Here is a 25,576-nt window from a genome sequence, read left to right as displayed (position 1 = left end):
GCTCTGAGCCACAGCAAAGTCGGTGCTGATCTACTGAGCTGGTGGCAGAGGAAAACCTCCTTCCCTATCTCAGTTAGTCCTTGGTGGTCTTCCGGACATGACCCGGTTAGGATTTCTGGGGTGCCCCAAATGCAGTGCTGTGTCACACAAGTGACGCCCAGTCCCCAACATGCACACATATGTCCCCCCAACACCCCTCACCCTACCCCCCCCCATAGAATCCTGCCCCATCCTACCTGTGCAGGACTGACCCAGGCTCTCCCTACAGCGTCCTGCAGAGCAAACCCCAGAAGGGGAAGGAGAAAAAGAGAAATAGAGTCCCGGTAAAAACACACGGCAGTTAGAGCCCCGGGTCTTATGTTAGCTAACCACTTACTCACGAGTGAACATGAACTGGCAACCAAGGAGTTGAATGGCCACAAAAGAAACGGTATTTTCTAGCATGGAGCTTCATTTCTGACCCCAAACCTACAATCTGACTAATGTAAGAAAAAAAAAATCACCTAGTCGTTTCCAGGCAAACTGGGTTCGATTCAGTGATCTCTCTGTCACTTCACTCTCGATTTAAAACTCAATCTCATTCTGGATTTACTTTCCTTTTTTGTCTCCCTTCTCTCCTCTGGTTTTGTGTGAAGTCTGGGCTAAGTGGGCACGGGCAAGGGGGCGGCTTATGTCAAGGTTACTGTCGAGGCAATAGAAGGAAGGCCCTATTATTTTGGTCTTGCTTTGTTGTGGTTGTGCGTTGGCCTCATGCTGGGAAGGAGAGAGCCCTGTCTTCTGAAATGTACCTGGTACTGAGGATCCGTGGCCTTTATCCCCGCTCATCCTGAGACATCTGTGGTCCACTCTGTGCTCCCCTTGTCCCTACCTCTGGGCTCCTTCGGGTAGGACCCCTGCGACCTCTCGGCCCTTCCTTGCCTTTCCTGTGGACGCAGGGCGAGTTGGGCTCATCATGAGCCTCCTGAGGCCTTTGGGAGATCCCGTGAAGCAGAGCCTCATTCTCCCCTAAGCCCCTTGTAGCCTTCTGCGCCCCACTGCTCCCATGTAGCCAGAGTTGCAGTGAATTCTGGCAAGACTGCAGACCACCGAAGTTCTATACAGGACAAGCAAGGTGCAGTTCCCCCGGGCTCTGGCACCTCCAGCCTGTTCTGGATATCTCCATCGCTGTCCGTCTCCTCTCCCCAGCTGCAACCTGTGAATAAGCGCCCCCCCCCCCCCCGCCCCCAGTAGCGGGTGGGAGGGCACACAGGTACCCCAACAGCTATGCAATCTTTCTCCTCCCCGGGTCCAGGGTCGCTATCAGTGGGAGGATGTGGGGGAAGATGGAGATAGTGTGGGGACAGGGATAGGACAAGCCTGCTTCTGCCGGATTACAGCTCCTTTCAAACCTTTGCCATCTTATGCCTCTCTCCTTTCTGATTCAATCATCAGATATTTGTAGGCTTTTGTTTTCTTGTTTCTCATTAACTCACTTCCCCCAAAGCAGGGCATATCTTGGGTCTAGTTGTTTGAGCTGGAGTGGGGGTTAAGGGGAGCCCACTGAATACTAGGATGGAAACTTGATAAATGTAGGCTTGCAGGGAGGGAGGGAAAAACACCCCTAAAACGGTTGCTTCTCAGGCTGCCTCCGGGGCCCCAGATCTCCCACCCAGTTTCCTTATTCTATACTGGGGAGAATTTCCTAGGTTGTGTCCTGGTGTGTGCTCCCAGAAGTCCCCAAAACCGTCTTAGCAGATCGTGTCAGGCGCACACACACACACACACACACAGCCCACCTGGCCTACTGATCCAGCTTAGGGGAAAGGGAAAACGAGAAGCAGAACCCAGGGAAGAGCCAGAAAGTCAAAACCCTGCGTCCTATTTTGGGCTCAGCCACATGTTAGCGGTGTGTTCGGAGCCACCTAACTTCCCCTCTCTCACTGTGGCTTCCCCATCGGGAGCTCAGTGGCCCTAAAGCATAGCTCCTGCCTCCCAGTCCCAAAGGCGGAGGGACTGCCCATCACTCAATAATAACAATGATGACAGCAATAATCATACCTTTCAAAACTTACATCACGGCATCTACTTTAAAGTTCCCCCCTCCCCCCCCCCAAAAAAAGAGAGAGGTTAGAGTGGAAGAGAGCCAAAGCATAAGAGACTCTTAAAAAATGAGAACAAACTGAGGGCTGATGGGAGGTGGGAGGGAGGGGGGGATGGGGGATAGGTATTGAAGAGGGCATCTTTTGCGATGAGCACTGGGTGTTGTATGGAAACCAATTTGACCATCAGTTTCATATATTTAAAAAAATAAAAAAAATAATAAAGTTCCCCCCTCCCTCTTAAGAGACTAATAAGAGAAAAATATACTAATAAGAAGAACTAAAGCTTCTTATTTGACTTTCACACCCCTGGGACTCAGCAGGAACTGGTCTCAGAACACATGTACGTGTCCTGGTTCCGGCCCTGCTTCTAACTTATTGAGTGACCTTTGCCAAATCGCTTCCTCCTTTAGGGCTGCAGGTGTTCCTTCTGTTAAATGGGAGGGCTGGGCCGTGTGGTTTCCAAAACTTCTAGTCCTCGGATTCTGTGTTTTGAGGGAGCACTGCATTTGATTCCTGTGGCTATTTAACACTGCCATAACTGTGGTGGCTTAAAACAACCACAATGTGTTCTCAGTTCTGGAGGCCAAAAGTCTGAATCAGGAGTGGACAGAGCCACGCTCCCTCTGGAGGCTCTAGGGGAGAATCTGTTCCCCCCCTTTCCTGGCTTCTGGTTACTGCCGGGTTCCTGGACATTCTTTGGTCTGTAGCTGCATCATGCCCCTTTGGCCCTTGTACTCATTGTGCCTTCTGTGTGTGCCCGCAAATATTTCTCTGTTCTCTCTTACAAGGACACTTGTGATCCACATGTAGGGTCCGTTTGGGTAATCCAGGATGATCTCTTCGTCTCCAGCATCTGGACTGAATCACATCTGCAAAGACCCTTTTCCCCAATAAGGTAACATTTACAGATTCCAGGGATCAGGTGAACACGTCTTTGGGGGGGCCATTTTGCAGCCTTACTGCAAGCATCTACTATGCCCCTGACCAGTTTGGGTGAGGTCCAGGGAGATTGGGAACATCAGGAGAGTGTGTCTCTGTTCCCCAAGGGCATATGGTCTAATTGAGGAGTTATCATCCCATACACCACTGCCAACGATCAACACCAGCCAGGTGGTAGTCGGCATGGAGAGGCAGTAAAGCTCTGGGGAAAGCTCACAGGCTCCAAACCCAGAATGTCTGGGGTTCACATCCAAGCCCTGCCACCTGTTGGTCCAGGGGACCCTTGACAAGTTACTTAGGGTCTCTGGACCTCAGTTTTCTCATTTATCAAATGGAGCTAATTATACTTACACTGTGTGTTTGTGACAAATACCAAGTATAATGTGGGCAGTGACTGGCTTCTAACAAGTGCTTATGATTCAGCTTCAGATGAATGGGACAGCATGGGCTTTCAGAACAAAGAGAGATTCCCCACTGATCAATGAGCACCCAAGGGCAGAGAAGTGGAATGACTTGCCCGACTTCACACCTAACGGCATAGGTGGGTCAGGAACCAAGGTCTTCCAGCATTGGGAAGTTTCCTCCACTTCCCAAAGCCTTCACTCCCCAGATGGATCTTTTGAATCGTGTTTCCACGGGCTGCAATGGACTTCGATTTGCATCTTCAACTGATTCAGGGAAGATTGGAGAGGACCAAGTACACAGCTTCAACCCTGCATCCTTGGGTGGATGCTCCGAGACCCTGGGAAGCCACCCATAGAGAAGGGGAGGCCTAAGCCATTGCATCCTTCCCCAGACTTCCCCTGCCCTTCTGCACTCCTGGCCGCTGTGGATGGTGCTTATGAATGCCAATTTTGCCAGACCGGTGAGATAAGAGCGGACAGATGAAACAGCCTATCGCTGCTGTTTACCGCCAGCTCTCTGCTCCCCTTTGCAGATCTTTGGCTGAGTCAATGGTTAACCCCAGCCTGGAGTCGATGTTTACTCCCAGGTCAGCCAGCCCTGAAATCCAACATTCCTCTGCAAACCAATAATATGGTCAGTTGAGTGTCGATCAGGAGAAAACAGAATTGTGACAGCAAATCTACCGAACTAAATATCAATCCCTTCTCTCCCATTTTTTGAAAGGATAGTTACTATTTGGGATCATTATGTCCTAGCAGCCCTACCCTCGCCATCAGGGGGTAACACTCTATATTTCCTGACCCTAGCTGTCCTGCCTTGGCAGGGATACAGCGTGTACTGTCCCTGCCCTGGGCTGGAGAGAGGCCATGGGTTGGGGACTATTGTCCTTGGTGCCCAGCTGAGTGCTGCTGGCTGGGAAGGTGGTCCCTGGTGTGGCCACTGCCTGGAATCCCACCGAGAAAGTAGGGACTGCAATAGTCCAGTTGGCTGAGCTCAGGTGGGGGGAGCTCACCCCCACCTGGGGTGAGTTTCTGAGTCCTTGGGGGACTCCTTGGGGGAGTTTCTGAGTCCTTAATTTGTTTGGAGGCCTGAGCCTTTTCACAGGTGAGCCTCCCTGTTAGGGAGTAAGTAGCGGGGGGAATAAGCTAGAAACGCTCCAAATCTGCCTGGCTGTGGGGTGATTTCATAGGAGCTCCCCAGGTCCTTCTTAAGAAGCGTGGAGCATGACATCTGTGACTGGCAGCATCGTGCCAATGCCAAGAACAAACTTAAGGAGGCAGGCCGGGTAGTGGACGCAAGGAGGGTGGGAAAGAAGTTCTGGTCACCGGAGAGTGTTGGAGAGGGCGGCTTACTGGCCACATGGACCCATGAGAGCCTCAGAGCTCCTCTTTTTTCTCCGTGAACTCACTGGGCCACCTCCTTCTCCCTCATTACCTGCCTCGCCTTGTCATTGCCCAGGTGTCTGATCCCTCACCTGTTTTCCTAGTTCTGTTCACCCCCAATCAGAGAGTGAAAACAACATTTCCTCAGGGGCTTCTGGGCTGGGGCGTCTTCGTCATTTGGGTGGTGGAATAATGAAGGCAGGAGCTGTGGTGGGAGCCCCCCGAGACCGGCTGCGTCTTGCTCTGAGGAGCCTGTTGTGAGGAACAAGGAATAGTGAAGCTAGGCTGGAAAGTTGGCCTTGGTCCAGAGGCTCTCTGAGTTTCCGCCGGCCGATCCCAGGGCCCCAGAGACTTTTCTTCTCTGGTTCTGAGAGGCAGGAACAAAGGAGCAAACCTTTTCTGAAGGTACCAAACCACTCTCTCGCCTTCTCCCACCTCCATACCCTGGTCAGGGAGAGGCGGAAGGAGGAAGATTTTTAGAGTAGATATCCAAAGTCAACAGGTAGAGTGTCAGGTAACAGGGCCCAGCCCCTCTCATAAGCCACTGGGGTCCTCCCGAACCTCCTGAACACTTGTTGTTTCCTTGTTCCTGGTCTGGCCTGGCCTTCAGCCCAAGGTTTGCCTGTCAGACTGCCACCGGAAAAATATCCCCCGTGATCCCCGGCAGCCCATGCCCATCTGAGCCTCTGCATTCCCAACTGCGCAAGGCTGTGTAATCGCTTCTTTCTGGTGATGTATACCGTAATTAATTTTTAGCGGGCTGCACTGCGCGGGTGGAGCGGTGTGCTGGCAAAATGGAGAGTTGAGGCCAAGTGCATTCACAAACCCGTCTGCACTTCCCATGCCAGGCCCTAAGAAAGCAAACTCCCTGGTGCCCTTTCCCTGAACTCTTGTCTGGGGAAAAGTACGACATCTGCACTCATGGGGGGAATCAGAAAATGCTTGGGCCACGGCGGTCCTGGCTCTCCTCCTCCCAGCTATGAAACTCAGGTTAGGGAGCCAGGGATTAGTGAAATTAGGGAAAGATGTGGCCTTTGTTTGACCTTCTCCTCTCAGAGCTGAACTGGGAGACCTAGATCAAGGCAGCAAACAAGCAAAACTCGGGAACTCAGCCAGAGATCGGAAAAGGCAGAACACAGAAGACTCCAGAAGCTAACCAGGGAACGTACATCCTCAACAAAATGGGGCCAGGGGGCAAAGAGTGGCCTACTGGCCTGGAGCCTCGGTGTTCATGATTTCTACCTGCCTCTGGAAGTGTGGCACAGTGACCTCTCCTGCCTCTCTGCTGCCCTTCTGGGTTTCAGTTGGCCCCTTGGAGAGTGGGTAGTGGGGTGATGGCTCGTCCTCCTGCTGACAGTGAAGGGGGGGCCAGGGAGGGCTGGTGCCTGCAACCCAAGCCGCATCCTTTAGGGGGAAGTGGAGAGTTTGGTGGTGGCTGGACCCCGCCAGAGGGTCTGTTTCCTTTTGAGTAGAATCTCCATCTCCACCCGTCTTGTCAGGCTCTTAGCCCTGGAATATCTGTACCAGTGGAAAATAACCACACAACTCATGTTTACTTGCCTTAAGTGCTTTACAGGTTTTTCCATGGAAATACCTTCCTCTTTGTGTCTGACTGATGCTGTCAGTAAGCTGATTCTGTCTGTCCGAGACCACACTGGCTGCTGGAGGAGAGGAAGAAACCCCCAGAGTCCTAGAGGAGAACAGTGACAAGTTGGCTGGGGGTCGAGCATTTGCCCTGGGTTACCTGAGATGGATGGACATCCCCGCAGCTAATTGAAGATCTGAGCTCTGTTTGTACAATGCCAGCACGGACCTCTGGGCAGCGACTGAATTTTTAGTGCTCATTTCCAGCTCCCTGAACTTTTATACTTCACTTAGCCAGGACAGGAGTAAGCCAGTTGGGTGACCAAAGAAAACAGATTACTGGAAATGGTTATAAAAACTTCTATACACTGGGCCTCCCAGAGGAAAACAAGGAAGGTTCTAGAATATTAAACAGGAAAGGACCTGATCAGATGCCAGGCCATAAATCTAAGTGTCGAGCAAGGCAGTGTGGCGCACCGATCAAGGATTTAAGCCTGGAGATAGACTGCTTTGTGTCCAGTTCCCGGCTTGCCCTTTCCCGAAGAGCGTAACTACTTACTTCCTCTGGCTTCGGCTTTCACATCTGTAAAATGTGAATCATCATACCTGCCTTACAGAAATGTGGTATCAGATGCGAGGTGAAAGCTGAGGGTAGCCCCTTCTGTGCAGAGATACTAGGGAAGGAGCAGCAGTGTTAAGACTTGTGCCCTCACGGGGAGAATCTGCTCGATCGTAGGAAAGTCAGTGCTTGCCTGTAATGAGGTTTTTGGGGCGATAGCGGGGTGCGTGGGGTCCGGAGCCGATGACCAAGAAAGAATTCTTGAAGACATCTTTAGTGCAAAAAGGTGATTTTATTGAAGCACAGGGACAGGACCCGTGGGCAGGAAGAGCTGCCCTGGGACCATGAGGAGAGACTGGCTTCTATACTATGCGGTTGGGAGAGGTAAAGTCCAGGGGAAGTTTCCAGTGAGATTTTCACAAGCTAAAGAAGACTCGCAGGATACTGGAGGCCTGGTTCTCGTCAGGCTAGGGTTGTTATTCGCTCTAGCAAAGCATTAGCACTAAGACAGTTAGGAGTTCCTAGAAAAACAGTTTACTCTGCCGGCCTCAAGCATTTGCCAATGGGCTGCAGGTTATAAGGAAATTAAGTTCTATCCAGGTCTCCTCCTGCCTTTGTTTCCCACATCACTATGGAGGGGTGATGGAGACTTAGGTCCAGCAGGACTATGATCTCTATCAGTTAACCATTTGTTTTTTCCCTTTCCTTTGTTTTTAGGCAGTCAGGAGTGCCTGGGAAATATCACACATATCCCACCTGGGTGGGGGGCGGGGATGGGGGGGGGGGCAGTGTTTGCCGCCTGTCAGCTTGCCTTAGGCTCCCTCATCGCCTGTATCTTGGATTAGAAATTTCCATGAAGAAGAAACAAAAAAAAAAAAAAAAAGAGAGAGAGAGAGAGACTTCCTTGATTCCAGCCTAGTGATGGATGTTTCCCTGCCTCGCATCCCAGTGATGTATCGTGCTAACGGGGGATGGAAGAAGAAAAACAAATCACGGACCATACCGAGTGGTGGAGCCCGCCTGCTCTGTCTGTCTTACTCCCGCGTCACACCAGGTTATCAGGTAGCCGATAAAGAAGAGCTGTAAAGACATGGGGCTGCCCCATTTCCTTCCAGGTGAGAATTTCCCTCAGATCTTATCTCTGCCCGGCTCCGAACAGTAGGCCCTGAGACTCTAATCTTGGCTCTGCTCTGACCCTTTGAACTTGCACTAGCTCGTCCCCTGCCGGTGGACCTCAGCTTTTCCCTAATGCACCTGGTCCTACTTCTAGAAGCCGCTCCCGACTCCAGCCACTCGGCCAACACCCTTGCCGAGCTGGTCCCCTCTTTCCCCAAGATGGGGCAGTCAGGCCGGGTGCCCCGACTGCTGAACCCCAAGCAGAAAGTGTTACAGGGATTTGGAGAAAGGAGAGGTTCCTGAGCAGCGTGGCAAGGGCAGCTTTTGAGGAAGAAAGAGGGTCTGATCCCTCACATCGGAGTCTTGTGTGCTAGTTCAGGGCTTGGCAAATCGTGGCTCCGGAGTCAGATGCAGCTTGCCACCTATCTCTGTAAATAAAATGTTGTTGGCACTGTCAGAGTCATTGTTTCAGTGCTACAACAGCAGAACTGTGGTGTTGCAACAGACGCTATGTGTCCTACAGAGTCTAAAGTGTTTCCTTTCGTGCCCTTTACAGAAAAGGGGTGCTGACCCCTGCCTTAGTGCATCCAACTTCCCCAAGCAGTAAGTGATCTGAGGATCCCGGTCCAGTGAGATTGCTTCACCAACACACAATAGTCCAAAACACTGGCAAAACACTCATCATGTCCCCACACCCCACGGCTATTTGCCATGCATCTTAGTGGATTAGAGGCTCCAAAAAGTCCTACGCAAAAGAACTTGTTTATTCTTTAACCAGCATTTCCCAAACTTGTTTGATCTACCGAAGCTTTTTTCCCCCCCTCAGAATACCTCTTAACAATCTTGAGAAGCTAGCATTCTGTGGACGCCCCTGGTAAACACCAGTTAGGTGGGGTGATCCTGCACTGAGTGATCCAGGGCAGGGGGCGGGAGGGTCTCAGTCTGTCCCCACCTCTAATAAGCCAAAAGACCTTAGCTGTATTACATACTCCCCCAGGGCTCGCTTCCTTATTGGTTGAATGGGTTAATGTGGCTGCCTTATCTCTCTATCTCTTACAGGTTTTGCAGCATTCATGAAAATGGTGTGAGGCGAGCCCATGCCCATGGTGGTGTCATTGATTTATTTTTAACTAGTTTTGCTTTGATACATTGTTTAGCAGTGAGGAAGTGGAGAAAGCACTAAATCAAGGTTATGAGCTCTCTTTTCTGAGCCTTCGTCTATTCCTAACTGGGTTTAAACAACTTCCTTCTCCCCCGCAAGGCTTCAGTTACCTCACCCTAGAGTGGTTAACTTCTAAGGACCTTTTAGCTCTGAAATTCTGTGATTCTGTTTGGTCAGATGTTTTCAACTTCCCTACATAACCAAAACATTGGGGTCTCTCTCACCAAACTTGAAGACTAAATCTCCATGGTTTTCTGGGGAGAGTGTCCGGGTTCAGCACCAGCTGTGAGGATGTGTTAACAAAGTGTCTCTGGTGTTGCTGACAGCCTAGGAGGCAGGACTGATCCTTCTGGAAATGTCCACTTGACAATTCTCAACTTGACATTGGAGCCTTCCTTTTCTTTCTCTTCCATTGCTCAAAGGCTGCTTTGCCCAAACATGAAGTTCAGACAGTTGGTTAACAGATTCGGCAAAACAAAAGAGCTGATATAATGCCTGAAAGACAGTGGGACCAAGGATGGAGTGAAAGTTCCCCAATAGGCATGGGATGAAAAGGTTATAAAAGCAGAATCCACATAAAATTCCTTCTGGCCACCTTCTCTGTCTTCCACCCCCCTCCCTCCCCCCAATGGTCATTTCCCAACTTCAACAACAGTCCTTGATCTCAAGGATTCAGAAGCAGTTGAACAAGAGGAACTTTATGAAAAAGGTGAGAATCTACTGAAAAATACCCTCCTCGCCCATGAATTTAGGAAAATCCCAGAAAATTTTGCCTAGGTCAAAAGGTCTGTGGCATGATGACAATGGGCCCAAATGTGGGGGAATGATTTGAGGAATGGGGGTTGTGCCTTTTCGTTTCTATGGAGAAAGCACCTGCCTATGGAGTCCTCCGAGGGACTGGAGGGGAGTGAAGGGGGACTCAGAATATCTCGGAGGCCACTGAGCCCATGCCCTCTGGTCAGCCGTTCAGCACAAATACTTACTGGGCGCCCTACTGAATTGGAAGTTCTCTGGGGACATAGTGATGTGGATCAAACACAATTACTGCCCTAAAGGAGCTTAGAATCTTCTTGAGAAGGCAAGCCTCGTGTACGTGAATATGATTAAATAAATGTGTGCAGCAGGCTGAATGCTAACAGACCTGAGAAAAGGGGATGCCTAGCAAGGAGTAGGAATGATGGCTAAGAATTCGTAGCAATTGGAAGCCTCCTCTATTTTCAAACTCCCGGAAATGGAAGTTCCACGCTCTCCTAGGTGACCTCCGCCAATGTTTAATAAATCCTTTCTTGCAGCCTCCTTTGAGTCATATACCACCTTTGGCTGTGGGAAATGCTTGACTTTCCTAGGCCCAAGGACGGCCAGCCTCTGTTTCCCCAGTCCATTTGCTTCCCTCTGTATAGGTGGAGGAAGGATGAAAAAAGGCTGAAGTCATGGCGTTTGGTCCTGGCTCTCTTTCCATGGGGACTGAACAGCTTATTGTTCCATTCCTTGGGGGCCAGGGTGCCTCTCGGGGACAGTCAGATGGGCCTGAGGAGGAGACTCATCCCGGAATATCTTCCTCTCTACGTGGGGCAGCTGGTCTGGCTGGAGGCTCAGTTCCAGGAAATGCGTCATCTGAATCAAGGTGACCCCTGCTGTCCCTTCTGTCTCCTGAGCTGCACAGACACAGAGCATGCCGTGAGGGTACTGGGAACTGAATGCGATTCCCTGAGTACCCCACCCCCCAACCCCTACAACCTTCTGGGAACTTACTGACACAGATGAATTGCAACTGAGCCCTTGGATTGAAAAGGATTGGGCCAGGCCTTCGAGGTCCTGGGTGTGAGCACCTCAGCCTCTTCCACTTGGTCCTGGAACATCTCGCCCTCTCTTCATCAGAGCTAAATACCACAGAACACTCCCTTGAGGAGTACTGAAACCTAGCCGGAAGAGGCTTTTGGCTGGGCCATGAGGCAGAGGGTGCAAATGTGGTCTGCTCCCCGCACCTGGTCCCTGTGCTCCTGTTGCCTGCTGCCGGCATGGCTCATGCAGTTCCCATGCCCACCGTTGGCTTATGGCTTGCCATCCTCTGAAAGAGCTTCTCCTTCTGCCCGGGGGTGCCTTTGAGGCATAACTGATTTTCCCATTTCATTGAGAAACCAAGGCCAGGACCGGTTAAATGGCTCTGTCTAGAATTTAGCACTTTTACCAGTCCGGACCCCACCCAGTCCGGAGGGTGTCCGGTGGGAACGAGCACTCCCTCCTCGGCTCAACTCACAGGTCCTGTTTATCCGGAGCCTCCTTTGCAACAGGAGAGCCACAAGCGTGAGGGGGAAGAGCACCGTAGAGACAGGAGTCAGGATCCGAGAGATGTTTTTCTCTCCTGGAGAAGCCCTGGAGTGGAAGTAACAGGTGGGGATGAGAAGAGTGCAGGGGAGGGCGGGCGGGAGCTAGACAGGAGACTGAAGGCCATTCGGCCCTCGCCCCTCACTTTACAGGTGAGAAGCTGAGGTGAGGGAAGTCGGCTCCCCTTATTCCCACGGCAGGTTCGTAGCATAGCTGGGATGGGAGCCCCCGTCTTGTCCCTACTGTACCGAGTGTGAGGCAGGTGGGGGCCACTCTGTGTCACCGTGGAAAGAGGACTGAGTGAGAGGCAGGGAATCCACCCTGGGCATGGGGCTCTGCCCCATGGTTTCACGGTCTTCCCCTGTGGCTTCAGCAAGTACCTCCCCTGTCTGGAGCTTTTGTTCCTCACCTTTTACAAAAAAGTCCCAAAGCTTCCACCTAAATATTCTGTTCCTCTTTTGTTTTGATCTTTGCTTGAAAACCACATGAAAATACTCAGGGTTTCTTAGCAAGGAGCCTTGAACAAGGGAGGGTCTGTGATGTTTATGGGCCTTGCCCTTTGCTGTCCTGAGGTGACAAAGGGAGAGAAGTGAGCAGGCAGAGGGGGGCGCAGAGGTCGGCCCAGGGAAGGGCATGCCTGGAGTAGGGCAGAGAGGAGGGGCTGGGAGTTTACCTCTTCATGGAATACCCCTTGCCCAGGGGCCTCCTGGGCCCAGCTGCCGGGGCCTGGCTCGGCGTTGCTTGGGGATCGCTGTGTCCCGCAGGCATGTCTAGGTCCCCTTCGGTAGCTCCCTCCTCAGACGCCACCTGTATGCTGGAGGGCCCCAGGGTCCACACGCCTGCAGCTGGGGTAGTTCTTTGAATGGAGCCCAGGGCTTGGGGCTTAGCAATGGCTGTTGCTTCTTGCAAGATTTCCTGCACCCGTTTTTCTGAGACCAGAGTTGTTGGCCTGATGGTCCCTATGACCTTCCCAACTACATCCAGAGCTGTTCTGACCCTCTCTGCTTCTTCTTGTGGCCTATCGGCCTCAGTAGTTGTTATCTCCCTCCCTTCCTCGCTGGGCCTGCCCGAATCCCCTACCGAGCCGTTGGTGTCCCACACCCAAACATCTTCTGTCGTATTGGACATATCACCAATGGTTGAAGCCAAACTCTCTGGAATGGGGACTGTTGTCCGGACAGAACTCTCTACCCGACTACCTGTCCCTAGAGCTGCTGCCCCAGTTGTTCCTGGGGTCTGCCTGCCCTCAGCGGAAGCTGTTGTTTTCCCGGTTCCTGGAGTCAGAGCAACTCTGTGGAATCCTGTCCCTTGTCTTTCTGTCATCCAGGAGGTTGCTGGGGTCCATCTGTTGGCCGCCGGTGTTGCTGTTCCAAGGGATGCCACGAGGAGCTCACCAGCAGCCAGAGTGGGTGGGGGGACGGCGCTGGAAAGACCTGTCAATGGCGGAAGGAGACCGCATAGGAAGGCTATCCCAGCTGCCTACAGGATTTAGCAAAAGATCCCAGGCTTAAAGTGTTTGCCCCAAGGAATGCATCCTCATTAAGCAACACAGTCTTGGGTCAATATGTTGGATAAAATAAAAATAGGGGAAAACCGGGTGGAATCTCTAATCTTTTTGCAAATGTTGACATTTTATGGTCCTTTCTCTCTCTCTTTTTTATGCCCACAGTCTCTACTGAGCTGTCCTGCATGCCCATACTGGCCTCTTTCCCACAGCCCACCACATACGGGTCCTCAAATAGAGCAGCCAATCTCAGCAGATGGTTAGAGTGACATTGAACAAGACAAATGCAATCCCAGGCACTGCCTCTCTCCTGTCTTCCACTGCCTGGGTGCCCTTCCCCAGGCTCTGGGTGCCCGATTCTGGGTCCCTTCTCTGGAACCTGCCACACAGAGCATGGACCTCGAAGCTGTCAGATGTCTGCTAAGGGGCTCGGTCTCAGGAAGAGCCTCTTTTGTCCTGCATCTCTCACCTGCTCTGCTTGTCTGAACAAAGAGACATCATGCGCCTAAGAAGCCATATTATTCAATTCAACTTCTTCGAGTCCTCTCCAAAAACACATGCCACAAAATGTGGGAGGATTTGGGTGAGGCAGTCTGCATGCATTCATTTTGGAAGTGTTTCCTAATATCTACCTTCCTGAAGGTAATTTCTTTCTGAAATGAAAGCCTACTTTTTTTTTTTTTTAGTTTATTTATTTATTTTGAGAGAGACAGAGACAGAGCAAGCAGGGGAGGGGCAGAGGAGGAGAGAGAGAGAGAGAGAGAGAGAGAGAGAGAGAGAGAGAGAGAGAGAGTCCCAAGTAGGCTCTTCACTGCCAGTGCAGAGCCAGACATGGGGCTTCAACTCACGCAACTGTGAGATCATGACCTGGGCCGAAACCAAGAGTTGTATCCTCAACCGACTGAGCCACCCAGGCGCCCCTGAAAGCCTACTTCTTAAAGTCCTTGCCCCACCCCCAGCTTTTCCTCATCGCTCCCCTCAGGTTTAAGGACCTCTTGGACCGGACAGTCTTCTCCCACACCTTCTCCTTCCCAGCATTCCCCTCACCAGACTTGACCCACCCGCCGTCAGCCCGTACCTGCAGAGACGGTCAGATTCATGCTGAAGAAGAACATGTCATTTCTCTTCCCAATGCCACAGCGGTAGCGGCCCACATCATCCGGGGACAGTTGGGACAGCCTCACCACAAACAAGCCTCTCTGCGGGAAGTCTGCGAATGTCACGCGGCCACGGTAGCCAAGATGAGCGTAGCCGGTGGTGGACACAATGGTGTGGCAGAACGACGTCAGGGGGCTGAGACGGCACCAGTACTTCCGCTCGTATACGTTGATGGCCAAGGGGGCATAATGGCACTGGATGGTGACAGTTCCCCCCGGCTCCCCCAACACCAGCTTCGGTCCCTTCAGTGCGTTTGCGTCTGCGGGCAGAGAGAAGGAAAAAAATGGTCAAAGGGAAGGGAGATTCGCGAAAGGTCACCGTGGGGAGGTACGAGCTCCAGACTCTGTCGGAATTAGGGAATAGGCCAGAAAAACACCTTCGTGAAAGTGAGGTGAGGAAGAATCAACATAGAAATAAATGTCAGATCTTAGCCCCTGGATCGGGAGTACCCCAAGATACGGAATGCAGCTGTATCCAGGGCCCCTTGTGAGAGACAGGAATGCAGGAATACTCTTTCCAACTGTTAGCTGGCTCCTATCATGTGCCAGACTTTCTCCTACGAGTCCGTCCGGTGCCTGGGTCAACATCTGACATGAGGGCTGCAGTCTGGTTGGTGGAGTGAATACACAAGAGATAGTTCGATGGTAAGAACAGGTTAGCGTGCTTTCCCCCAAGCGGAGAGGGTGCCTGAAACACCGGTATCCCGGTCCACTTGGTGGGTACATCCCCAGACCAGTGACTGGGGATGTGTTCGCCCCCCGCATTTTCCGGCAGAGGGTAAACAACCACATGCCCCCATCAACGCATAGCTGAACGGGCCTGCGAACACACCCGCTTTGGTAACAGGTGGAAATCGTGGTTGAACCGGCCCACGGCCTGTTTACTGAATGACATTAACTCGCTCTGGGGCGAGCAGAAACAAGGCTTGTCGTGTCTCTCACTGTCTCTTCACACGGCCTCTGCTGCTTGATGAATCGCAGGCATAACCTCACTCATGGTAATTCTCATGGTCTCCCTCGGATGGGGAAAAAGTCCGGCCTGGCCCAGGGTGGTAAGGTCAGTCCAGTCCAACGACTGGCTGCCGTTCCAGTCTCTTTGCTCTACTCCTTCTACTCAAAACTGGTGTTTAGGCCCATCGGGGACTGGGTACAGAGGAACAGAGGGGAAGGTGAGGCGCAGAGTTGTACTCTGTTCGCCATGCTCTCTGGGCACACGGGCGGCCAGAGCTCTTCCTGGGACTTTTGCCTCCCAGACCCTTCCATGGCCTCTGGCTGCAGTTCCCTCCTGGCAAGAACTGTCTCTCCGACTGGCCTTTTGTGCCTCCCCCCCACCACTAAACCTATGACGGCTGGCCACCTGCCCTTCCTTTTGGGGTCACAGTCCTTTCTGGGTGGCCTTCGTGGAGGAGTCCCCAGGCCAGCTCCTTTCGGCAGGTTCCAGGAAACGCCTTTGTTCTGCTGTCAGGAGAAGCTGGGACATAGGAAAAACTCGCTGAGTGTCTTCCTACAGATTCCTTCTCTGAACTTGGCTGAACGGGAGGAGGCAGCGATCCCTCCTGTCTCCCCAGGCAAGTGGAGGAGGGCGCAACACATGGACATCTCTCTCCAAAGCGGCTCTCCCGGTGAGCTCTGCTGCGGGCTCACGATTCTTCAGATGGCTACGCGGCGGGCTATTGCAGGGACAACCGGCTTTATAACCGCTCTGCGCGTTCCTGCCCAGGCAGCAGAATATCTTGCTTTAGGCTGTGGGTACCTGGTGCGTATCAACTCGGTCGGTGTCTCTAGAGCCTCGGAAGACAAGTAGGTTCAGTTTAATACCCAAGTTTAATATCCTGTTGCCCGTAGTGGCCACATAATTGCAAAGCCCAGCGCTAAACGAAAATGCAGAGCCCCGTGTTGCAAAATTATTAACCCCTTGTTCACCAGGGTAATAGCAGAGCATTAAACCCAGCCCTCTTAGCTCGTCGAGCTGGCCCTGCCTGTTGCGTATGTCCGGAGGGCTAATTCTAGAAGACTCAGGGCCATAAAAGCCACGACTATATCAATATTCACAGTAGGTTTAATTACATGACGCATCACCAACTGTGCCGCTCTTTATCAGGATAAGTGGCAATTTATCATTAAGAGTCAAGAATATTCAGTTACAAACAAGGACCATCTCAGGACAACATTGGTAGTGCCCTGATAAAGTGTTCGTGCCCTAGCTTTCAGGAATTCTTGTGATCTACTTGTGGCACACACGAGACAATCTTTTGTATGTCTCTTCCACGAATCGGCAGGACGGGGCAGTCCGACCTCGCTGTAGAAAGCTGATTGAGAATCTTTAACCAGGGCCTCCTGGGTGGCTCAGCTCAGGTCATGATCTCATGGTTTGTGAGTTCAAACCCCACACTGGGCTCGCTGCTGTCAGCGCAAAGCCTGCTTTGGATTCTCTCTCTCTCTCTCTCTCTCTCTCTCTCTCTCAAAAATAAACTTTAAAAGAAAGAGTCTGTAATCAGCTCTTGCAATGAACATTTTTTTTCTTTTATTAATACCAAATTTAACTTGCCCTTAAGAACTCAGTAGATTACTGATCAGTAGCTCCTAGTTATACATAATTAAGGTATATATGTTATATTATGTATAACTTGGAATGTATTTGGTATGTATTATATGTCATTTGGATTTTTTTTATTTTTTAATGTTTTATTCTTTATTTTTGAGGGAGGGACAGAGAGATAATGAGAGAGAATGCAAGCAGAGAGAGGGGCAGAGAGAGGGGGAGACAGAATCTGAAGCAGGCTCCAGGCTCCGAGCTGTCAGCACAGAGCCTGATGCGGGACTCAAACCCATGAACCGTGAAATCATGACCTGAGCCGAAGTAGGATGCTTAATGGACTGAGCCATCCAGATGCCCCCATGTCATTTGGAATTTTTATTAGTCACCTATGGAAATTAAAGAAAGAGCTAGCACTTTAGATCAACGTGGTGCCCATCTGGGGCCCCTGATGCAGATTCTCTGCCCTTCAGTGGAGACAGATGCCCTGAACTCATTCACCCATCATTTCCCGGCAGTCGTCTGTGGCTATGGCTTCTCTCAGAGAGGAGCAAGTGTGGGGGGGGTGGGCCTGCAGATGTGGGGCAGCCATGGACCAGAGACCGACTCTGTCTGAGAGAGCACAAGAGGTTTGAGGCAGGACAGAGGGAGAGTCATTGCACCTGCTATGGATGTCTTCCCTCTCCCGCAGAGGGGTGAGAAAGGAGTGAGTGTTTCCTTGGCCCAGAGGCGGGGTGCAGAGGGCAGAGAGACGGTCCGCAGGCATCTGAGATGGGGTCTTCTCTGTGGAGGGGTCAAAGCAGAACCTGGGGTGAAGGGAGGAGATGGGCCATCAGGGGACCATCTAAGTTCACAAATGCACCCACCAAAGAAAGAGCCAGCTCTAAACTCCTGCCAGGCCAGAGAGCTCCAGGCCACCCCAGCAAGCAAGAGCTCCCTGTCTATTGCTTCTCCTCCCTTTTGCTCCTGGGACCCTGCTGGGGTCCCGAGCCCCAAGTGCCAACATGGGGAGGAGGCAGAAGAGAGGAACAGAGAAGACAGCCACCGCGTCCCCCCTGCAGCGTCTTCCTGACCATAGGCCTTGGGTAGATGATGGGGCATATCGTTGAAGGAAGATTAAAGGGCCAACCAAAATATTGAACTGCACACTTAGAACTTCAAATTTAGCATTCGAGAGTGAAAGAAATTCAGTCAGAACCCTCACCTACACTAGTATGTTAACAGAAAAATCATGGGCCTGCCTGAGTTTTCATCTGGGGGCTTTTGGAAAAAACTTGAAGGGGCTGGGGGGAGATTAAAATAAAGAGATGGTCTGATTATAGTACAGAGTTCTTGCTCCTGTATTAGCGACCCTTGATTCATTAAAATTCTGATTTGTTTGGGGCGCCTGGGTGGCTCAGTCCGTTAAGCATCTGACTTCGGCTCAGGTCACGATCTCGCGGTTTGTGAGTTTGAGCCCTTCGTAAGGCTGTGCTGACAGCTCAGAGCCTGGAGCCTGCTTTGGATTCTGTGTCTTCCTCTCTCTCTGCCCCTTCCCCGCTTGTGATCTCTCTCTCTCTCTCTCTCTCTCTCTCTCTCTCTCTCTCTCAAAAATAAACGTTAAAATAAAATAAAATAAAATAAAATAAAATAAAATAAAATGCCGACCAGAGCACATAGGGCCATTTGTCATCTGAGCCGGATCTATACCTGGCCAGGCTCACCACACCAGCCTGCCAGCACCTATTGGCAAGATTCTGTCTTTCATCCATCCGCCCTTAGCGCAGGGCATACAGTCAGCCCTCCATAAATGTATGTTGACTAAATCAGTAAATGCATAGATGTAAATTTTATTGACCCATCTCGTTTCTTTGTCAACTCCAAACTGTTTCATGTAGGACAGATCTGCACCTTTAAGTCCTTAGTACTGGGCCTGGCACTGAGTGTTTTTTGAATGAGTGGGAACGTGCCCGCTGCCTGCCGTCTTTTATACACAAGCCCTGGAACCCTTATCTTGCAAATGCAGCCGACTTTCAGCCATCAACTTGAATGGAAGAGAGCAGAGATATTGGGCATAGCAAGACAGTGAATCTTCTAGAAAAGATCAAAACAGGCATACGCCCTCTCTCTTGCCTCTCCCATTCCCCCTGGGCCTAGATCTGACCACTCCCTGGATCCACTGCAGGGCCTTGGATCCCCGGAGAGAAAGCCGGGGTATTCCCAAAACTTCCATGGGAGCCCTGAACGCCACCGAGGGCCCGCCAGAAATCTCTGCAGCCTGGAAGGCACGGGGCTCATCCCGCAAGCTCTGAGTCTGGGCTGGGTTTGGGACTCACCTTGCAACAGGCACAGCGTGAGGAAGATGGGCAATTTCCATCCTGTCCTCTGCTTGGTGACCTGCAAAAAACACTGCAGTGGACAAAGCCTGAGAGGGTGCGGAGCAGGGAGACCTGGGCCGAGCCCCTTCTCTCTCCAGGACCTCAGTTTGCTCAGCGCTGCGGCTGGATGGGCTACATCCAACCAAGAGCAGAGTGGGAACTGCCCCCTCTGAGGCCAGCATGACTCCATCTCTCACTCCTAAGCACGTGTGTTTGGCCTGGGTCACCACCACCAAGGCTACAACGTCCCTACCCTCGGGGTTTCTGGGTTCAGAAGAGGTGGACTCCCCCTGTAGGATCCCAGCCCCCGCGCCCGCCTGCCAGCGTGGAGCTCCGAATTTGGGGGAGCCACAGAGAGTGGAAAGACCACACACTTGAAGCTTACACCTAGCCCGGAATTGGGGGGGGGGGGGTCAGTCTCCTCTCCAGGGAAATGAGTAAATGCGTAAGGGGGTTGTTGCACAAGTGAAACTCAATTGTGTCGGAAGTGCTGGCAGTGTGCTCCATGCAGAGCAGCAACCTCCCCCCTTCCCCCTTCCCCCCTTCTATTTTGCGGAAGGAGAATTGATTCCTTCAAGGGAAGCCTTCTGTTTCACTGGGCGTGTACCTCCGGTCAGTAACAAGGAGTTAAAAATGAGCTATCGGGGGTGGAGGGGGCGGGGGGGGGGGTGCCTGGGTGGCTCAGTCGGTTGAGCCTCCGACTTGGGCTCAGGTCATGATCTTAAGGTCTGTGGGTTCGAGCCCCACATAGGGCTCTGTGCTGACAGCTCAGAGCCTGGAACCTGCTTCGGATTCCGTGTCTCCCTCTCTCTCTGACCCTCCCCCGTTCATGCTCTGTCTCTCTCTGTCTCAAAGGTAAATAAACCTTAAAAAAAAAATTTAAAAATGAGCTGTCAGAAAAAGCAATTGTCTGCGTGACTGTCCTCGTCTGTCTCTTCTCCACAACGTCTAGAAAGCCCTCCCTGTCCTCCCGTCCACACTGATCTCCCTCTGCTCTGGTCTCTCCTGCCGGCCTGGGGTGGGACTTTGCGTGTCATCTCTGCCCCCAGGCTCTGGAACAGGATGCAGGACTGTGTAGGAGCACAGCACACAGCTATTGTGAACTGACCACTCCCGTAACAGACACCATACTGATCCCTACTCAACAGTCTTCCCTTGTCTGCTGATTATAAAGACAGAGATTGTACATTATACTTCATTTGTATTCCTCCTAGGGTTTTCAAGGATGCTTTTTGATTAATCAAAAATCTGTGCTTTGAATCTGTCTACTGCCTACAGTTCTTGGGACCTGTAAAAAAAAAAAAAAAAGGCAAACTAAAGTTAGCCATCACTGTCTCCTTCCTCCTCTAATCCCTGCGTCACTAATGTTGAGGATTGGAGCAGATAGTCAGCGGTCTGGGCCATGGGCAGGAGACGCTCACCCACCCCCTCTGGCCCAACTAGACAAAGCCTTGCAAGGCCGCTGGCCAGGCTGGGGCATAGACTGAAAGAGGAGAAAAAGGAATGGGGGAAGCAAGAAGTAGGAGGCAGAGAAGAAAAGAAGGGAAGGGAAGGGAAGGGAAGGGAGAGTAAAGGACACGAGCATCGTAGGCTCCATGGGTTGGCCCTGGAGCTGCAAACTCTCCACCCCAGCTCGGCTCTGCCCAACCAGCCCCCCACCAAAGCCTTGGCTTCTCTATCCAGGCAGAGCCCCGAGACTGGCTGGGGTTGGAAAAGCCCTGGGGCTTCTCATGCCTCCTCCACGATGGCCCCATCTTGGGCAATGCCATGGCAGCCATAGGCCCTCTGTGCCGTCCAGAGCTTTCTGGCTGCCTGCCCTCCCCCAGAGGCTCTCCAGGTGTGCCTGCGCCTAATCTGTTTGTTTGATTAATGTCTGTCCACCAAGCCCAGGTTCCTAGGGCTGGTTTTCCCAACACACTAGGTGCTGACACAGCACAGGTTGAGGTCAAAGTCTGTAGACCACACCACCCGCTTCCTCTGGAGTCCCCTGGGGCAACAATCTCTAGGCAGGAGCAAAAGCCGCCTGGCCTCCGAGGGGCAATGAGGAAGCACAGAGTGTGAGATAAAAGGCCTCCAGGGTGCTATTAGCCTTGATCCGAGGCTGAAAAGACTATATTGGAGGAAATGTCTCCAAGTCCCCCACCCTGCCAATGACCTTCAGAAAGCCTTTCTCCAGGATACAGAGGGCCCTAACTCAGCAGCCTGGGGCTACAGGCCTTTGTTATAATGCACAACATCTTAGGGGGTGAGGGCCACATGGTGGGGGGGCACTCTCATCCCCTGGTCCTGCCAGGAAGGACATCTATCTCATCTTCAACACAGGCTGCTCTACGACACCCCGGATCCTTACTGGCCACCCCCTCCCCCCACACACACACCCCCACCCCCCACCAGGCCCACTCCTCTCCTATTCCCTACCCCTGGGGCAGCTGACAAGAAAGAAATGAGCCCCTGTGGTACAGAGAGAAGTGCACAGAACCAGGACTCAGGAGCTTTTGCTTTGCCTGTGGCTGATGGAATGACCTAGAACAATGCATCCTTGTCTCCACTATAGCAGAAGAACTTTGTGGATCCCCATGTTTCCTTCTCTTTCTGACATTTGTTGGTTCTACATTACTTAGGGCCTCAAAGGAATCTTTCACTCTGGTGGAAGGGAGAGTCGAGGGGACCAGGAGAGCCGGGAGGTGGGAGGGCAATGCTGCAGCCTGGACCCCACAGACCTTTCCTGGCCCCCTGGGAGTGAGTCCGGCCTGCTGTGGGGAGGGCCCCTGAATGCATGCTTGAGAACTGCTGCAGAAATTCACCACCGCCCACTGGGAGACAGGACCCCAGCCTGGGGTGGGGGGGTAGGCGTAGGGGGGAAGCCGCATCTCACCTGTCCTTCTCCGGGCTTAGCGGAGGCTTCTCTATCCATCTCAGCCCAGAAGTAAAATTCACCTGGACTTTTCTTTTTCTCTCTCTCTTTGAGATGCTGGTGTTTGGACACCTTCTAGCGTCTTCCCTCTAACCTTGAGACTGAGAAGCACCGGAGCACTGGAAAGCAGCTGGGGCTATAGCCCCGGAAGACACAAGTGCGAGACGTAGTTGTGCCCCTCGCCCCTCCACACCTGCAGCGAGTCAGGGCACATCGGGCCTCGGCTTCTAGTTCTTCTAGGGGGGAGCCAGCCCTGGCTCCTTGTGGTCCTTCCTGTCACTTACTCTTGAAGAACTCTTCCAGGGGTGGTGACAGCGGCATCAAAGAAAACACACGGATCTCCAATCTTCCACTTCTCATTTCCCCTCCAGTCCAGAGCCCCAGATTTTTCAGGATGCCCCAGTTTAGCTGACCCCTGTAGGGTGATGATGAGACAATCTGGGGAGGGGAGAAAATTCAGGAGAGGAATTCCCCTATGGTCTGGCTGGGCAGCTGGTGCCTTCTGCTGGCCTGACCCCTTAGGCTCCCAGGGAGAGCCAGTTCGGGTCATGGACTCCCTGCTCAACTGCATGCCTGGCAGTCGCTAATTCATGCTCCAGCCAAAGCACCGTCCAGGAAATGAGATGACCTCCACGGAAAGAGAGCACTGACACACGGGGCTCATCCCGAAGGAGGAAGGACAGCCGACAGGCTTAAACATAACCTCAACGTTTTGCTTTGGGAAATATGTCATGGGTGGGCTCTTTTCCTCGTAAGGGATGTAATGCCTACCTCTGTTGGTTCTAAAAGAAGGTCCTCACCAGGGCCCCCGGAGAGCACCCTTGTGCCAGGTAGAAAGGACACGTCTCCTTTAGAAAAATCAAGGCAGTTGACATCTTGTTGCACAATAATTAGAGGTGGCAGCTTGTTTGGCTCATGCATTCACCCTTCCAGGTTGGAAGACAGTTTGGGGGTAGGAGCTGTGTCCCCGAGAGCAATAGGAGAGGACAAAAAATAATACCGTGGGATGTCTGGGGTGTGGCTGGGACAAGGTGGTCTCATGCACGTGTGTGTGCCAGATTCTGTGTGCACGGAGATGTGTGCTGCTACGCCGGGACTTGGTTAGAAGCTTCACATCTTCACCAACACCTATCGCCTCTCATATAAGTTAGAATACATCTACAGGGGAAAGGGCATCCCCTTAGCCGTGGCATGCTTAAGTAGTGCACAACCCGAAACGCTGTGCATGGCGGCCCTGCTTATCCCTGGAACTGAATGGTGGAAAGAGAGGGTTAATGCTTGGCCAGATTTTCCATTCCCAGCTCCTTCCGGAGCATCGTGGTTGATCACATAGACTTTGGAGTCAGACTCCTTCCAAGTTAATATACCAGCCCTACTTTTTACTAGGAAAGCGATATGGGTAAGATTACTTATCCGTTTTAGCCCCTGTTTTCCTAATCTGAGAACAGGAGCTAATAGCACCTACCTCATAAATTATTTGGTGGATTAAGTGTGACAATCCATGTAATTTAACGTTCCTGGCATGTAGTAAAATATCGGTAAATGTTAGCTGATAATATTAATAGCTTAGCTTACAGCGACAGAGAGCAGGTGTCTTTGGATGATCAAACCCTCGAAAAAAGTCCTTTTTGGAGGTTTTCATCTATTCAGAGGCCTACCACTTTCTTTCTTTATTCTTTCTTTTCTTCTTTTCTCTTTTTGGCCATTTGATTGTTTTGGCATCTGAAAGATTAAAAATAAGTCCATTTTTCTCAGGACATGTTTGGATCGATTTTGTATTTTTAAATAAATGTCGGGGCACCTGGGTGGCTCAGTCGGTTGAGTGTCTGACTTCAGCTCAGGTCATGATCTCGTGGCCTGTGGGTTTGAGCTCTGCCTTGGGCTCTGTGCTGACAGCTCAGGGCCTGGAGCCTGCTTCGGATTCTGTGTCTCCCTCTCTCTTTGCCTCTCCCCAGCTTGTGCTCTCTCTCTCTCTCTCTCTCTCAATAATAAATAAATAAACTTTAAAAAATTATTTAAAAAATCAATAAATGTTAGTCAAATCGTATTGTTTTATAAACAATGCAGTCATTTTACATCCTTAAGGATACCTTTTTCTAGTTTGTCTCCTTTTGAACACTTTGGAGACTTTTTGATTACTGAAGACATAAGCCATAATCAAGTTCAATTGGTTGTAAAGCAGTAGGCCACTTTCCAGAGCACTGAACGAGAGCCAAGATGGCTTCCTGTCTGAAGGAGTATGGAAGAGAAAACTCTGCACAGGCTACTCTTAAGAATGTAAATGAATTCTTTTGCCTGACAGAAAGCCACAGGAAGTCTCTTTACATAGGTTTCTGACACTGTGACCTTCTGATTCCCAGTCCCAGACTCCAGAAAAAAAAAAAAAACTAAGTAAGACCAAACATCAGATCTGGGAAGAGTTTTACCCATTCCCTGCCCTCCAATTCCCCAATCCCAATTTTCGTAAAGGATTTTATTTGCTAAACAGACACACCGGACTAAAAATCAGAAAACAGAAAGCTAACCAATGCAAGGAAAGCCAGTTGGGCTGTACCACAATCTGTATTCTCTTCCCTCTCCAAAACACGTTGTCTAATGAGTAAAGTGAGAACGATATATAGAGACGCTGTAGGCGTCCACACAGCCGGTAGACAAAGCTTATTCCCCCTTATACATGACTGCAAAGCTTTCTGCTTGCTCTACCTACGTATGCAAGCTCTTTCTGTCCTAGTTGTTTGCGAAATAGACACAGCCCTTCTCCCCCTCCCTGACTTAAGCTCCGGTCACAATACTGGATGTTGAAGAAAATGTTGTTAAAAACACTTGGATTATTAGCACAACCAGAAGTCCTTGATCACTTACTTACTTAGAAATTCGTAGAGGAAGGTGAACTATGAGACTCGCCACTCCTCCAAAGGATAAGAGAAGAAAGTATTTGTGTAACACCAGCAATCATTTTATAACGACATTTAGGAGGCTTTTACGACCTCCACCATCATTTGGCAGCTAGCAAAGATAGCAATCCAGCCACATTCACAGCCCTCCGAATACGGAAGACATCCCAAAGGCAGTCTGGGGGGTGCTGAGATGCTCTAAGTTCATGGACAGACCACTAGTAAAAGCACAGAGGAAAGAATCCCAGGAGATCATTTCACAGTTCACAGGATTATAGCCGAAGACCTTAACAGGAGCTCACATCAGGCTGTTGGCATAGATCGCTGCAAGAAATCATGAGCAACAGCTTTTAGCACAATCTTTCTGGAGTGATGCGTCTGGGGATCGAAACAAATATATTTCTTACTGATTGGGATTATTTTATTACGATGCTACTTGGAATAGACATTGTCCTGTGATAATGAATCATGAGCCCTTGCAAGATGGAAGGGGCTACAAATAATTATCTTGCCACCAAGGAGGCAGTTGGTCTCCTCGAGGAATGGTGTTATATGGGGGGTGGGAGGGTGTTGCTCTATTGCTGGTGGGTTGGATGGTCATTGGCAACAGGGCTAAACTCAGCCTCGGTTCATAGGAGCCTCTGTAGTTCGTGGGAGCCAG

The 25,576-nt window shown here is 51.2% G+C and overlaps 1 protein-coding gene across 3 annotated transcripts; it reads right to left on the bottom strand.

Annotated features, from left to right (window-relative positions):
• Positions 1 to 9,172: 9,172 nt before the first annotated feature.
• Positions 9,173 to 22,406, bottom strand: FCAMR (Fc alpha and mu receptor). Of its 3 annotated transcripts, none has more exons than XM_058700871.1 (7): positions 21,983 to 22,406; positions 19,066 to 19,138; positions 17,413 to 17,556; positions 14,136 to 14,474; positions 12,227 to 12,986; positions 11,486 to 11,601; positions 9,173 to 10,883 (listed from the first exon to the last, which is right to left on the bottom strand). In XM_058700871.1, exons 1-7 carry the CDS (start codon positions 22,019 to 22,021, stop codon positions 10,702 to 10,704), a joined length of 1,653 nt encoding a protein of 550 aa, XP_058556854.1. In that variant the 5' UTR covers positions 22,022 to 22,406; the 3' UTR covers positions 9,173 to 10,701. The 3 variants fall into 3 exon arrangements, with proteins under 3 accessions (XP_058556854.1, XP_058556856.1, XP_058556855.1); XM_058700873.1 differs by having other exon boundaries at positions 9,173 to 9,723; XM_058700872.1 differs by having other exon boundaries at positions 19,066 to 19,126.
• Between the last annotated feature and the right edge of the window lie 3,170 nt (positions 22,407 to 25,576).

Source organism: Neofelis nebulosa, chromosome 15 (assembly GCF_028018385.1).
Source record: "Neofelis nebulosa isolate mNeoNeb1 chromosome 15, mNeoNeb1.pri, whole genome shotgun sequence".
Classification (NCBI taxonomy): Eukaryota; Metazoa; Chordata; class Mammalia; order Carnivora; family Felidae; genus Neofelis; species Neofelis nebulosa.
Note: the sequence above shows the minus strand (reverse complement) of the source record. Positions and strands in the feature narration are given on the sequence as shown.